Source organism: Anopheles bellator, chromosome 1 (assembly GCF_943735745.2).
Source record: "Anopheles bellator chromosome 1, idAnoBellAS_SP24_06.2, whole genome shotgun sequence".
Lineage (NCBI taxonomy): Eukaryota > Metazoa > Arthropoda > Insecta > Diptera > Culicidae > Anopheles > Anopheles bellator.
In genome coordinates this window covers 18,393,222-18,408,730 of record NC_071285.1, presented here as the reverse complement: position 1 = coordinate 18,408,730, position 15,509 = coordinate 18,393,222, and the positions used below count along the sequence as shown (strand labels likewise).

The window sequence follows — 15,509 nt, the reverse complement described above, 5'->3', positions numbered from 1 at the left end:
TTACGCCCGGCGGACCATTTTATGGATTTTGATGCCGGTTTGCGGTTCTGTTCGGAGGGATTTATTTCACTTCTTCGCGCAAGATGGACGGACGATAAGCAGAACGGCAGAGACTAACCCTGGCCGTGGCCAGGGCCTCAGTCATTTCGGGTTTCGGCGACATTTTCGGTGGACCGACAGTTCGTTTTCGCCAAAGGATTGTGTCATTATGCTGCGGCTGGTCCGTGCCGGGCGAAGGACGCCTGAAGGGGGCTGACTACAAACTGTGGTGGGCTGGGAGCTGATCCAGTCGTTTGCAGCTAACGAACGGACAAGCGGGGATGAACGATGAGTTGTCAGGTCCATCCTTCAGAAGAAACCGAAACCGGTTGCAACCGGGAACCGGAACCGGCTCCCCGGCCGAATGGTACTCACGCGACGCTGGCTAAGCTTGTCAGCTAACATCTGGTTTTTCGGGTTTGCCCAGCTCCCCGTCGCTTCTGTCTGGAGCTTTGTTTCTGCGGCGTGCCCACCAGCGTTCTGGTTCTCGCCCAAAAATGCCCAAGTCTTGCTAAACGACGCCGTCGTCCTCGGTTTGGCGTTGACAAGAATCGGGACAGTTCTGCAAAAAAAAAGAGCGGAAAAGAACATGCCAGAAAGGCGAAAAACATTTTCGTCGGCACGAAATGATACAAATGCACTTTTATTGTTTCGCTACGGAATGACGGACGGCTGGGTTGGCATTTAAAGTGTTGGATGTTGGAATTAGGTTTATTGTAGCACTAAACTTTGGAAACGCCTTGAAAAACCTCGAAATCTCCAATCTACAATCCTGTTCGGCACACTCGCAGCCATGTGTTTGGTGTCGTTTCGTATTTTGAAACTAATACGAAGCTTATCACAATAAAATTTATTCTGTCAATTAAATCATAATTGAAGCTGATAGTGTTTGACATTGATGAGAATTTTTATACCATTAATTAAATTATTCTCGATGATCAATAAATGAGATCTTGAGATTTTGTTACCGACTGGGTTTGTTCTTGCTTTTAATTTTCGATGGACAGAATAATCCACTATTTTCATCAGATGCCTGGAGAGCCGATTCACAAGATGCCCCAAGAAAATCAATCAACAACATTTTCCAAATGAAAACTTCACACTTCGGATCGCCTGTTTGGCAGATCGTTACACGGTCGCGCTTCCTGGTTCTTCGCAATCGGGGCCAACCGTTGCTCCACTTTCCACTCAATAATTCATTGCTGCAAACGAGTCCATCTTATCCGTTCCGCAATTTTATGTCCCTCGAAGCACTTTCGCAGGCATCATTGGTTTGGTTGCTGATGCACAACACAGTTACAGCGGATGCAATTTTGCAGATCGCACAGATCCAAGATGACTCACTTGGCACGATTTCCCTCACCACGGGCTCCCGGTTTTGGCTTATTTCGCACCAAATCAGCATATTGCGGAGTGGCAAACGGAAGGAATCATTCATTGCGCTCATTATGCAACGCAAAGAGTATTGCATTTTTGCTGCAATAACGCATTTCCATATTTTATTTCACCACCCTCCGTTGGCGCTGCCGAACGGCTTGCGGCCATTTTAGATAATGTTTCCCGTGGCGCAAGGGTTTCCGCGAACTGGGGTTGCTGCATAAATTAGCATCCTTTTAACGAAGAACAAACAACGGCCGGTGGAGAGTATCTGTTGCCATCTTTTTTTCGTCAGCCACGGCTCTCGATTATCCTAACGCGGTGTGCGGCCGATCATGGACTCAGCTTTTTAAAATCTTTTTTCTGGTTTGCAACAACGATAATGAAATATCCAAAAGCGATAGGGCAAACATATTTTGCCCGGGTGTGTGGTTACCGTTGCGTCAATTAATATAAATAACGTACAGCTGGGGCCGAACGCACGGCTGGCCGTTTGGTGCCAAGTACCAGGAAGACCGTCAAATTTCATCGCCTGGCCACAACGCATGCGGACATAAAAATGTGCATAACTTACTTCGGAACCCTACGGCTCATGCCCGTGCTCGGGACAGCAGCTCTCGGGCGTGCAGAATGTTGCAAAAATTGCACACAAAACTGCAAAATATGCACCATCAGCGCGCCACGATGCATTTGCTAAATTAAAACTTATCGTGTGGGTTTTTTTTCTTCTCATTTTTGTGGTACCATGTGCGTTGAGTAGTTCATATTTTTACTTGATTCGGTTAGCTATTTGTTGCGCAGACTTTTTTCTACGCCTTTTTTGTTCGTGTTGCTTATGGCAATCTGACTCCGAAAACGCCATGTTGGTCACCCACAAACACACTCCGTGGTTTTGCTGGTGTGCGGAAAATTAGTCAAAGCGCTGCAAAAAACCGGGAAAGCAAAATGGTCCCAAGAAGGCAGAGAAAAGTACATAAGTAGCGATCGGGACGTCGGGGATCGGATTGAAATGACTAGCGAAAAACTTTTCCCACCCGTCGCTGAGGAGGAGAGAGCGAGAGAGAGCGAGAGTGATTCTTGGGAAAAAGATCCGTCCGTCCTGTATGGCCAACCGCAAAACCCGTGAACGGTAAAAGTGAAGCATAAAAGTTTCGCCACCGACCAGAAACTGTGTTTTTATCTTTCGCCCGAACCGTCCGACCCGACGTTTTCCGAGACCCCTATTTCGTCCTCCTTCTGGCATAGTTCCATCGTTTTGCTGCTCTTCTCCTTCTGACTTTCCACGGGCCCGGCTAATGGATGGTGGTGTTTGAAGCAAGAAGTTTGAAGTTTTGCAGTCAAAAACTGTGCCACGCTTCCGTTCCGCATCATCGGCGTTGACACCGGCGTGACTCTCCGGAAGCATCCGCGCGCTTCCGTACGTTCTGCCTTTTTTTTATCTTCCTCTTCTTTACCTACGTGCGTCTGTCACGGCCACTTTCAGGAGTGTCAACTTTCGGCAGCGTACAAATTGTGACAGAAAAGTGAGGTGACATTAAATTTAATTTCCCACCGAACACCGAAATTGGTTCGGAAGGCACGGAGACTCGTTTTTGGAATAAAATTAACGAAATTAATTGGAGCCAAACTTTGGCGTTCGCACCGTCGTCGGGGTTAAAGGTGCGCAAGAAACAGTGAAACTTGAAGATACCGAACGGTACAGTGATGCTTGCCACGAATGAGCAATGGGTATCTTTAAAGTGTTTAGAAATGCAAATGAAAAAGGTTAATGTCAATTAAAAAGATTTTATTACAATTACGTCTTCATTTAAAGGTCCTTCGGGGTGAAACAACAATTGAAACAACGGAACTCCAAAACGAATTCAAAAATCTAAACGATGCGTGACGAATTTTTCTTCCTGTCGACATCGCGAGTGATTCTGTTGTTCGTGAATGGCACGATTTTCGGCCGCAAGCCGCGTGAAGATTCTGTGCGATTTCTAGTACTTCAAAAACTGCTCAGCATCCCGACATTAAGCCGGTTTCTGGTGCACACCCCCCTTGCAGGATTCGCAATTTGCATCGGGGATTAGATTTTCGTTTATTTTCATTCTCATGCGAGAAACGGTAACGCGTGACTTGCAAGTGCGACTGGTGGCGATGGAAAGGTAAGAAAATGGGAATCCTTTAAGTCCACCCCCAGCCGCACCCACGCCACGGAGGTAGCCAATTTTGCTTCGAGCCAGTCAGCTTAGAGGCATCAACGGAGAAGAAATAATTAAATTTGCCTGAAAAACCGCACGTACCTACTATTTATTCATTAACTGGCTAGACGGAATATCAACTAGAACCACCGGCATCCTGGTGGGCCTGGTTCGTGTTCGGTGTTTTAATATTCAGCGAAGCGAAATGGGTCCGGAGTTTGGAAAATGGAAATACAAAAAAAATGCTGCCGTTGTACCTGTTCGTTTCTGGGCCCTGTTATTGAGTTATCTCATTCTCATGTTGACACTCGTTGTCGAAGCATTTGACCCATTTCGCTGGGGTTTCTGGGGGTGATTTAAACGTTTATTTGTTTATCATTGTCCACCTGGGCTTACATACGAATCTATTAGTACGTTGCAATGACCGTCTGGTGCTTGTAATTATGTTTTAAATTTTCCAAATACTAAGGAAAACGAAAGTTAATTGCTTATTTATATTTTTGGAATATTCTATTATAAACTGTTGTAATAATCTATTCGTATACATCGTTTCCTTCAGCAAAACAGGCATCTACATTAAAGTAATGAAAGAACATGAACAATAATGTAAATAGACCAATTCTTTGTCCAACGTGTGGAAGTGTCCTGCATACGATAGAAACATAGGCGAAACATCAAATGAACACGAAATTGCTGGAAATCCTAGAAAATTATGCAATATTTCTAAATCAATAAGCGAATAGTAGAAAACACCCTCGCGATCGTTTCTTCGTGTTGCGTTGCGCGTACGATCTCACTTTCCCCTTTTTACGCGCCGCGCGATCAGCGTTCCGCAAGAGTGTGCGTGCGCTCTCCGTTTCTCTCTCGATCTCTCTAACTCTCTCTCTCTCTCTATCGCTCTCTTTCTCTCAGCGCACGCTTTATTTTCGTTTGCGCGTTTCGCCGTCAAACCAAACAAATCGCGGTAGCAAAACAAACGAGTTCACGAAATCCCTTTTCGCTGCGAATTCCGTCTTCGGTGGCTTTTGGGTGATCTTGGCCGCGAGATGGAGACCGCGGATAGCGACGGTGGCAGCGGCGGTGGTGTAAATGCTCGAAAGCGCAAAGTTACGATCGAATAAGATGTAGCTCACGTCGTGAAGGAAGTGGAAGGCACATGAGGATCGAAGAAACCGCAAGGTACACTTGAAATGAGAGCTCACCCGAGTACAGTGCCGTGCCGAATAAGTGCTACAGGTATTCGCGAATGCCTTACTCGATCACCTCGATTTAGAGATTCCTGGTTTGCATACGATCAATGACTAGTATGACACAGTTCGACTGTTCCTTTTGTGTATGCTACAAACGAACCGGAAAACAGTAGATGATCTTCATAACGGCTTAACCATTGCTGCAAATTTTTTTTATCTGTTGCTGTCGACGAAATTGACCGCGCACTGTCACCTTATTTAGCGGTATATTAAGTTAAAAAGGACAACTACGGCGCCCCCCAAACGGGGCCTCCGCGAGTGTGTTTGTGTGTGTGGCGAGAGAAGTGGAAAAACCGGCTTTTTGCATACGCACCTCTCCGGCCGGATGTTGTGGCGATCGACTCTCCGGCGACGAATGGAGTGCGCAAAACAGAGCCAAAATAAAGGAAAAGAAAATAGAAACATAAAACAGGGTGATCTCCCGCACGTTCCGCCCCGGCCACACCTCCCAGTGCCGCGGTAAGGTCACACTTACCGTGTAATCCTACTCCGTCGCGGGTTTCGAGAAACCGAAACACTTTGGCTATTTATTGACTCGCTAAGTGGAAAGGCTGCTCTTCGGTTGCGCCTAAAGATGACAAACCGAAAGACGCGTTCCCTGCGAGGGAAAGAGAGAGTGAGCGAGGCGAACGGGAGAGTTGCTGCGTAAATTTCTGTGGCCGCTGGTTTAGCCTAACTTTTTTTTGCGCTGCTCCTTGTGGCGCGAAAAATGCTTGGCGATTAGTTTTTTTTTGTTTTCGCGTGTACGGCCAATGTTTACGGCTTAGCCACGCTACGCGACGCACGTTGCTTCCATGTGATTCGCGCGTCCTGTTGGGAGCTCTGTTTTGCGCGGTCCATTTTTTTGCAGACATCATCAACAGCAGCAGCAGCCGCGATCGCGAAGTTGGGGAGCACAACCGAGCCCGTTTAGTGACTCGCCATTTCTAGTTCATCCGATGAAGAGAGCACTTGTCGGTTTATGGACAAAATTTCGTTACCTAATTACCATTCCGATTGGGCGACAAAAGGCTGCACACAAACGTGCCTCAATGGTGTCTGCTTTGGAAAGAAAAGGTACCTCATCGAACCAACCCGGCAACGAGCCCATTAAAGTGTTAATCACGAGCCCCTCACTTGGGAGCGCTCAAGTGCCTTTGGAATGTCCATTGACGCGCAATTGAAGAGGAGGCTTTGGAAAATCACTGCCATAACGTTATCGCACCGAGCAACCCGAGTAACCACCGGCTCCACATTATCTAATTTCAAGAAGCTTCAGCGTCCCTAATCGCCGTAATCCAATTTGTTCACCCCTAAAAAGGAACCCTCCCAAATGGCACAGTAGAGTACCACCTGCAAAGCATGGTTCCGCGACTTACTCGCCCTCGTGTGTGCGCATGACGGTGTGCGTGCGCGCTACACTTAACTTCCCCTTCAATCACGTTGCGTGACAGAATTTTGCCATAATCCAATTGGAATATGGCAAAGTCGTGGGAAAAAGTGAGACAGCTGGTGTGGTTCTCTCTCGCTCTGTCGCCCATCAAAGAGCGGGAGCAAACGAGTGTTTATGAGAGAGCGATAAAAGTTAGACTCGTAGTCAGGTTGGAAAGTGCAAAGTCAGCTTCAAAAATCGGTTAGATTCAGTGACAGAAATTCAGAAAAATTCAGACGCAAGTTGGTTTTCAAAAATTCGGACGTCCATTTCAGAGCCATTTCCCGGTAAAGTGTTGTCCTCGCCGTACGTTACCCGTCACACGGCTTAAACACGTTTCAACCGTCGAGCGAGCCGGTTCTGTTTGAGCTCTCGAGCTTTGAGCGTGCGAATACGCGAAAGTGTTTTGGCGTGCCATTTGAGAGGTTGCTCTGCTGCTAGAGATGTGATCAATCGACGAATTTTTTTTATCCACCATTACCGAGCGAAGTGAAGCATTGGCAATCCTTGACTGGTCGGTGTGATTTCGGCAATTCGGTGCGAAGGGCTACTGCGCGTTGGGCCAATCCGAGCCATCCGAAGGCTCAGAGTCGGAAGTGTTGTTATTTTTGCGGATGCTGTGAAGGTGCCCGGTGTGATTCGCGGTGCGTGAAGTGTGATGAATTTGGTGAGTGTAATTTTTCTGGTGGGGCTCGCGTGGGGCGAATCTGTACATCTTCGCTGGCTGCTGCGACGATCTTGGGCGCCGCGGCGTTGTTCCGCTTCTCTTTCGCTCTGCCTGTGTGTGTTTGATTCGGAGGCGCGTGCACACGTTGGGAGTGCGCCTGTGTGCGAGTGGCCGCGAGGGTGCGTGCGATGCACGCGCGATAAGCCCAAAATCGAAGGCTCCACCGAGGCGCGCGCGGGTTGTTGATATTTTCGGGCATCTTTTCTGGGACAACTTCAACCGTCGACGGCATCGGCATCTTGCGGGAGATGAGGCCACGGATGGCCGACTTTCGACGCCTTCAACGGCGCCCGGTCACTCAGCGTGCTCTTTAGAACCTTTTCCTGTTTTGTAGACAAGCGGGGAGCTGTTGCGGCAGGCGCAGGGTTCTGAGATTCCGAGCCTTGCGAACGGTGTTAATCGTGATCAGGGGTTGCTGTGCTGTGTCAAACACATCTCGTGTTGGTGGCATAGACAGTACTAATCAATTTGCGATAATGATGTGAGATTTTCATCACATTGGCCCTTAGCATTAAAGTCCTTCTTAAGTCTGAAAATCCTAGTTTTTGTAAAATTACTTCAAATGTTAGCCTATGTTTCAAAGCTAGGCATCACTCGCTCGGGTGTCTTGAAGACTGAAGCATACTTTAAGTTTAATATGCTTAGATGTTTGTTCACTTGTTCTCTCCGGGTGACTCCGCCATCAGGCAGAGCAGAATAAGCGCATCAGCTCGAGTAGACATCAGATCAGTAGAAAGCCGATAAGATAACGCAATTCATAATCGTTCGTGAACGAACTTGTTCACACGAGCGTGAATGTTTGAGTGGAATAAACAAGTTTGAAGGTATTATTACGGTTATGATGAATCACAAGAACCATATAAATATCACGATGTTTGGAGCTCATCTCTTTCACATCGTGACGAAATGCGTTTTCCGAACAGAAAATTGAGCTTTGTTCTCCTGGGTTCAGATTGATCGCATTTAGCATGTACTAGAGCAATAAAAATCTATCCTGTTTAATCGATGAACTGACACTGTCGGGCGCACTGGCTAGGATCGAAAATTCCACAAAAGAAAGGCCATAACATCTGAGTAAAAAAAGATGGTCTGAAACATAATCTCACAACGCACGCCACACTCACAAGGTGTTTCGGTTCCCAAGCGCCGCGCAAGAAACTTTTATGATGGATTTGTCATTGAGTGAGGCATTTATTGAGGCCACCGCGATCATGCGCAAGGTTCGGTGGCAGCTTCGAGACGAGCTTGTCTTTCACACTGCGATACGGGACGATTTTTGTAGCGTGAAACTGTAACCAGTACAGTTCGCGATCCGGTAATAAATGTCCGCATGTGATGGGTTCGTTGTTTGAAGTTTAGTATAAAAAAAATGCAAAAGGAATCCGCGCGGAGCCATCGACACACGGGTCGACCTTGACAGGGACCTGCGCTACGTGGCGTGCGTGGATCAGTAAAATTTAGGCTGATTTACGATCATACCGATAGATCTTGCCCAGTCGCTGTCGCCGATCGCGCTGCGCTAAGGCCAACCAGTCACCGGGAATCATGTAGCACGACATGATCCACTTCCCATCGGTTGGGGAAAAGAGAGAGAACGACTAAACGAAGGTGTTAACATTAGCGGAAGTACCCCTGGGAGGGTCAGGTCGATCGGTGACGTGTAATTCGAAACCTTCGCGCGTTCTAATGCCGTGTTTGACAAGCGAAACGATCAACACTAATTAGTGAGACGATTTCACGGTTGGTGTGTCCGGCACGGGGCCGTGGTGATCAGTTGCCTTAGTTCTCTCTCAACTACTTCAGTTCTCATTTGCAACCTTTTTATAATTTTTTTCCAATTTTTGGGCAAACTACATCGGCTCGAGTTTTATCCTTTTTGCTTTCCTTGTGTTCTACTGCCTTTTGTGGACGATTTTTTCGTTTTGCAATTTGTCTCTTTCCCCATTGATTTTCTTTTTGGCGTGCTGTTTTCGTGTTTTTATCAATTCCAACACCTTTTACCCATTTGAAGCTTATTTTGATTTTACCCAACGATATTCTGATTCCGGGTTGAGCTTTGATTTTAATCTAATGGATTTTAGTTTCGCCGACCCATTCGCGTATGCCCCTGGGTGTCCGCTGGGCTATCATTAGTGGGGCATCATTAGCGGAGTGTGCCCGAAGTTTCCGTATTTTATGTGTTTCCGTTCCGCATGTTCAATGCCGGTTTCTTGGGGCCACTAGCATATGCATAAAAACTGCCGCTAGGGACCATCAAACGCGGCGAACCCGCGCGAAACAGCTTAATCACGGCATCCGGGAGTCCCCAATTCGGATCGCGCGACAGTCGGCGGCGTTAGTGGCATGTGTTCCGGTAGCCCCCGTCTGGTCGCGGACTCTCTTTGGTTTGTGCGGTCCCGAGTCGCGGTTTGTTGCTGAAGTGCGCGCAAATCTGGCGACGACCGTCGCCAGCGAGTCCTACGCACCGCCACGGCACTCCGTGGCGGGGCTTTGAGTTCATAAAACATTCACATTATAACATTCGCTAATTTAAAAGCCATAAATTTTAATTTTAATATCTCGTCCGGCCGCGTCGGATCGCGAGCATCGCGCGACCCCGATCAGCAATGGGCGACCAGCAACAAACACATCCACGTTTCGCGCGTCGCGTTTGTTTGCGATTTTGTGTGATCATCCGGTCGATCGGCGTGAGGTCTCTGGAGCCGGTGCTGGAGCCTTTTCCTTGCTGCGAACCGTTTTCGCAGTTTAGCGACCAAGCTCTTCGCCGCAGACGATAGCGAGTGTGGCTCATTAGTAGATTTTCCTCCTCCGAGTCGGTCGTTGCAATCATCTTGTCTCGTTTATCATGAGGGACAGGAAGATAGCGAAAAAATGGTTCCTTTAACCTCGCCGGTCGGTCGACCGGCTTAAACAGCCGTCCCATTTACCGGGTGAAACGGGACGCCTCACAGAGTGAGATAGCAGCTAATAGAGGGAATAGCGAGCGAGAGATGCAGCAGCCCTTACGGAGGCGCAACCGGCAGACAGCGCGTCGCTGCCGCTCGATGTTTTCGTTTACGCAACTGGCGTGACACTTTCCGTGAGCACATCACGGGAACCGGCGTGGGGCCGCCGGGAGCCTGAGCGGTGTCCCACCCGAGCGCGCCAAATGATTCTTTTCCGTCGTCGCGGAACCATCACAGCCAAGCATTCCTTCTCGGTTGCGACAACGGATGTGTTTTGGCGAAATTAGATACCAGCGTTTTCCTAGATTTGGGTCATTTTTTTAAATGCGCCACACCCATTGTTACAGTGTTGTTGGTACTATTTTCGCAAAGATCGCTTCTTAATTCGATGATTGCAATAATGGTTGGAACGGGACTGTTGGTCCCAAATGTAGAATTTGTAGATGTTTTTTCACATTTTCCATATGTTTCATATCTTTGTGATAGTTTGGATTGTTCTGTTTGCTGCTTCCAAAAGTCAAGTTTGTGCTATTTTTTGTTTCTATTTGTTTTATTACACTTCTTCAAACGTTGGTTTAACTTACTTTAATCGTTTACAGTCTGATCCACAGTGTTGCTATTTAATGTTTCTACTTCCAAATGTTGTTGAACGTAAAGAAACATTGATGTCGCTGTCACAACCTCGAACGAACGGTCCAACCCCACACACACAATCAGGTTGACCATTTACCAACAGTTTTACAGTAATGAGGGTATGCGATCAGCGGGTGACTGGAGGTGTGACACCCGATTCGCCCCCGCTCAAGATTTGTGCACTTTGGCAGTCACTTAGGGAAATTAAAATGTCACATTTCTTATCTGACACTTCCTTAATCGCTTCCTCCGCTCGTTGCGTTCGGTGAGCTGGGCTCAGCACCACACTGAGGAAGGACACGTGTGGTACGAAGGATTTCACAGATTTGTGCCGGTTTTTTTCCGTCGGGGACTCTGAGTTGTTGGACCTCCGTGAAGCACGCCCTTTCCCTTTGCACCGCTGTCCTTGTCCGACGGGAAATGCCACGTCAGGATGATTAATTACCCACAAACACATGCACCCCGTTTCTGGATCCGTTTAATTTTTAAACTCTCCGGTTCGGAGCAATTAAGGCTTTTCTGGTGGAAATTTTCTGTGGGAACCATTATCAGGAGGGCGTGTGGAGAAGCGTTTTTCCCCGATTGGACGCAGCCCAGGGAAATGATTTTTAATTCCGTATCCTTCCTTCCGTTTGGAAGCGAGGCGGCGAGTCGTTCATCCTTTTTAATCATTGTCTGGAATGGGAGGGGATTCCGTCCGAAAGCAGTGGCGCGCCTCTAATTGATACCCGTTTCCGATTTACATTAGCATTCATTTGGGAATTCTGCCCATCCGTTCTGGGTAATTTCATTTTCGCGTTGTTAGCGAACCTTTTTCACACGGATTATCAGATGGGAATGATTTACGTAACTCTCGTCTGCTGTCTAACACGTCCTTTTCTCTTTCTCCTTTACAGCACTTTGATTTGTACTAAAGCAGCCACCAACCAACCAAGCAAGCCACGGAGCACAATATAAGAAATTGATAATAACGACAAAGCAGGCAACGCATTCACAAACAACTAGAGTAGAACAGGCGGCGCGCCGTGTGTTATTTATGCTTAAATGCGCGTGAAGGTGGCCGCATTTTCTGTGCATACACTCCCCCACCTGCTGGCCCCATTGTGGTGCGTGTGTACGTGTGAGTTTGGTGTTGAGGGTGAGCTCCGAAAGCATCAAAAGCATTGCGCGGAGTGCAAATTCCGCCGGAACGAATTGCGTGCGGCGATACCGATCTGCGGAAGTTGGGCCGCCACTTCCCGCGTTTGATTGAGTCAAACGTCAAACGTTGCCGCCGCCGCCGCTGGAACTTGATCTTCGCCCGCCGACGAAATAGCAATAAATCGAAAATTCGATCGCAAACATTTGCGCCACTCCCCGCTGTCCGACACTTCCTCGGTGGCTTCCAATCCCAGGGCCAGACGACAAGGCAAGTGACGGAAGCGTAAAGACAAGTAAAACTATCAACCCGTAGCATTTCCGTGGCCGATATTAGTTTCAGCACTCGGTAAAAGTTACATAAGCAGTGCGAAGCGAACCCGGGAAAAAATCTGGAAAAGTAAAAGAAACGATGCAACCCGAGATGGAGTAGAGAACGCAAACTAGATAAAGCAAAGAAAACGAAACAAACGAAGCGAATGGTAGTAGAAGAAAATTCCTTCACTAAAGCGTGCCTTGAGTGTTGAGTACAGCAAAAGCAAGCAAGCAAAGAAGCGCAGGCTTCCGGTGAGGCCGCCGCCGGCGAAGAAAAAGTAGAGAGCAAAGTGTCGTCAACCGGCATCCGGCTCGGGGGAAAATTAGAAAAGGAAGCATCCGACGTCGCAGAAGAGCAAATCAAGGTGAAGATAAATTGATTCCGTTCAGTGTGCGCGCCATCTCTCTCTCTCTCTCTCTCAGCTTCGGTGGCTGTGTGTGCTGGTGTCCTGTGTGTGCGGGTCTGGGAAGAGATAAAACGCGAGAGAGAAAGAGTGAGGAAGTTTCAAATTGGAAGAAGTGATAGTGCGGAAAAGGGGTCCACCCCGCAGAAAGTGATTGTAAGAAAGGGGGCGCCCAAGGGGTTCTGCGGAATCCGGAAACAGGCACGGTCGGAGTGAGCTCAGCTGAGCGTCCTTTCTGCACTTTGTCTGCCACTTGGCCGAACCGTCTTCGATTTCCCTGTGCAATGGCGTCCCGGAGTCGAAAGATCTGGTGTCTGCCGCTGATGCTGCTAGTGCTCGCCGGCTGCACCGCAGTGGAGGACGTCGTAACAGGTGAGCAAATCGATGGCACAAAGTTCATGTAAAATTATTCACTTAACACGCCGTGTCACCGCGGCGGGCCCAGACTTTGGCCGCGTGTGCCGCGGGTGAAAGATTCAATTTCAATTTCGATCACGTTTCTGCCGCCGAGGCCGCCGAGGAAGTCTTTCTGGCGTTTTTTTGTTCACTTCTTCAGCGCTTATTGATGTTTCGCATTTTCGTTTTAGTCGCCATGTTTCGTTTAGTTTCGCTTTCTTTCTTTCTTGCGCTACAAACTGCACTTTCTCACTGACCCACCGGCTTTGGCGTTAAATCGATTTATGCATAAACAGCCAAGCATTGAGCAAACAAACCGTGTCGGCATCGGGTTTGAATTTTGTTTTTTAATTGTGTTTACTTGTTGGTTACTTTCTTGTTTGCGTTCGATTTACATTTTGTATCGGATTTCCTGTGCCTTCTTTTTATTTTGTCGATTTCAACATATTCAGCATTGAGCTTTATTTGTTTTTTTTTTTGAACTTTAACAAGATATTGCGAATGGCACGTTATTGGACCTTTCCTTTCGCGACTGGTCCACTCCAAAATTGGTTCCCAACAATAACGCCACAACCTTGACGAGGCTCTGCCAGTTTTCTACAACGTCTACGCTGGCCTATCAGATTGCCACCGACGCTCGATAAGATAGCCTTCGTAAGGTTCTTGCCACCGGCCCTGGTCCCGCACGCAGTTGCGGAGAGAACCGAGCTTCGTTGTCGTTATGCTTGCCTTATGCTGCGTGAAGGTGATGTTTGTCACGATTTTCGACCGCCCACTACTGGGGTCGGTCTGGAGGGCGCCACACCGTGCGTGCGTGCTTGCGTATCTTGCGTAGCATTAAACGAGATACGATTCGGCGTGGCTGGCGTTGTTACCTCTTCGCTTCAAGGCTCGCTAGCCTAATTTACCTCGTCACTTGGTGTGCTTTCCGGACCTACGGTGTCACGGGCAATCAATAATGTTTGATTAGATTAGCCGTGACTGTGTACTTACTCCGGAAGGCCACCAGCCGGGCCGTCCTTTTGCGGTGGCCCCAGTGCCGCGCGACTCACTCTCGTTCATCAGAACTGGGGGGGTTTGTCGCTAAGAAGCTCTTCCGGGAATTGACCTTCGTCACGCCGTAGATCTCGTAGATCTCTCCGCTGGTCTGCTCGCCAGTGACCGAACGCTTTTCTCACCCTTCCCGGGGGCGATCCCGACCCAACCGTACCGACCGCACTGGAGGTTGATTTTCTTTGCCTACTTCGCATCAACGGTTTCAGCCGGACACGTGTGCAGTTTGCGGTGCCCTTGAGAGAGAGATGCAGTCACTGGCTGGCTGGCTGGCTGGCTGGTTGGCTGGAGCGATAAAGGGCAAATGTTTCCTGCTGTGGCTGCCCTGATGCTGTTACTGATCGGGTCCGGCGGCCGGTCGAGGACACCGGGCACATCAAACGGACCGCGGCATCAGAGTCGGTGCCAGCGGCAGTGCAGGGCCACAGCTCTGCTGTGCCGTGTAAGATCACGGCCTTAGCGAGCCCGGCCGAGGTTATGCATCCGACGGTGCACCGTCTCGAACGAGGGCTGTAATCTCGTAGGTGTTCCGAGAAAGATATTGCTGATTTAGTTAGCTCCCTCGAGTGTTTATTGATCGATGTTTTCTTTGTGCATGTCTACATCTGTATCAACACTTGCTGTTTTCAACGATTTTTTTGCATCACATCAAAAGACTCCCAACCAACTATTGCTTTGAGTTTATGAAACATAACACATCATGTTTTCACTTGCAGTTCATGAACTTTAAAAACATTAAATGATTAATGTTTGCAGTATGTTTACAGTTTCACTATATTCCTCAGTTGAAAACATGTATAAATTTTGCTAACAATTATGCCAGAGTATAACTTTAATGAAAAGTGTAACATGTACGCGGTGAGGGCACAAAAAAGCACCCTCCAAAACTATCCAACCACCAACCGGGCGGACGGCCCAATAATCGTTACGGCTGCGCTTTGCTCCCGGTCCCGCAAACCCTTCACTGCTAATGGCTTCCCCACGACCAATCACGCTAGGCCCATCAGCCAGTGCTCTTCCGTCTCTTTCCGCCGTAGAACCTACCGGAGGGCTCGATCGATCAAGATTGGGAGCCACGGTGCTCACTCCCCGGTCGGCCTGAAACCCGCGCGTTCTTCCGCCATCGCCACCACGATTATGCTGCCAATTGGCGGCAGCCAGTCGTCGGCGGTCGTCGGTTTTGTCGGACAAAGTACAAAGCGACCAGCGACCGCGTGCTCGTTTCGCAGGCTCGTGCGCGATCATTCCGATTCCGATCGGTGAATGGGAAAATTACACCCTGCTGCTGCCCGCCTCGACCGAAAAAAAGGGCCGCCCGAGCGAAGCGTTATGATCTAGGTTATGCAACCGCAATGCTCACAAGCGCAAGCGCGATTGTTGGCACGATCAGTTGATCGCAGCTCCGGTCGCGGTTGCTGCTGCCAAAGTGCCGAGGCATTAAGGTAATACGGCGAGTGACTAATGCAGAGTGAAGCGCGGAAACGGGCCGAGAAGCGACCAAGAGAGAGGGCTGCTACAATACTTTCCCTGTGCGAGCGATCGCTTGTGCCGGTCGCCCCCACCGACAGGGTGAGGATGCCGATGTCGGGAGAGCTTTAACGATTTTTATCGTGCTATTGAGTGGTTGATCGGTTTGCCT

General features: G+C 48.6%; 2 protein-coding genes across 2 annotated transcripts in view; both read left to right on the top strand.

Annotated features, from left to right (window-relative positions):
- LOC131215159 (cysteine-rich motor neuron 1 protein) overlaps positions 1-11,479 on the top strand; it is a 38,001-nt gene extending 26,522 nt beyond the window's left edge. The window contains exon 6 of the mRNA XM_058209545.1: positions 11,462-11,479. Within this exon, the coding sequence (XP_058065528.1) occupies positions 11,462-11,479 (18 nt within the window). The remainder of the gene's footprint in view (positions 1-11,461) is intronic.
- A 1,159-nt stretch (positions 11,480-12,638) lies between these two features.
- LOC131211774 (cysteine-rich motor neuron 1 protein-like) overlaps positions 12,639-15,509 on the top strand; it is an 87,164-nt gene continuing 84,293 nt past the window's right edge. The window contains exon 1 of the mRNA XM_058205384.1: positions 12,639-12,793. Coding sequence (XP_058061367.1) covers positions 12,706-12,793 — 88 coding nt within the window. The 5' untranslated portion in view covers positions 12,639-12,705. The remainder of the gene's footprint in view (positions 12,794-15,509) is intronic.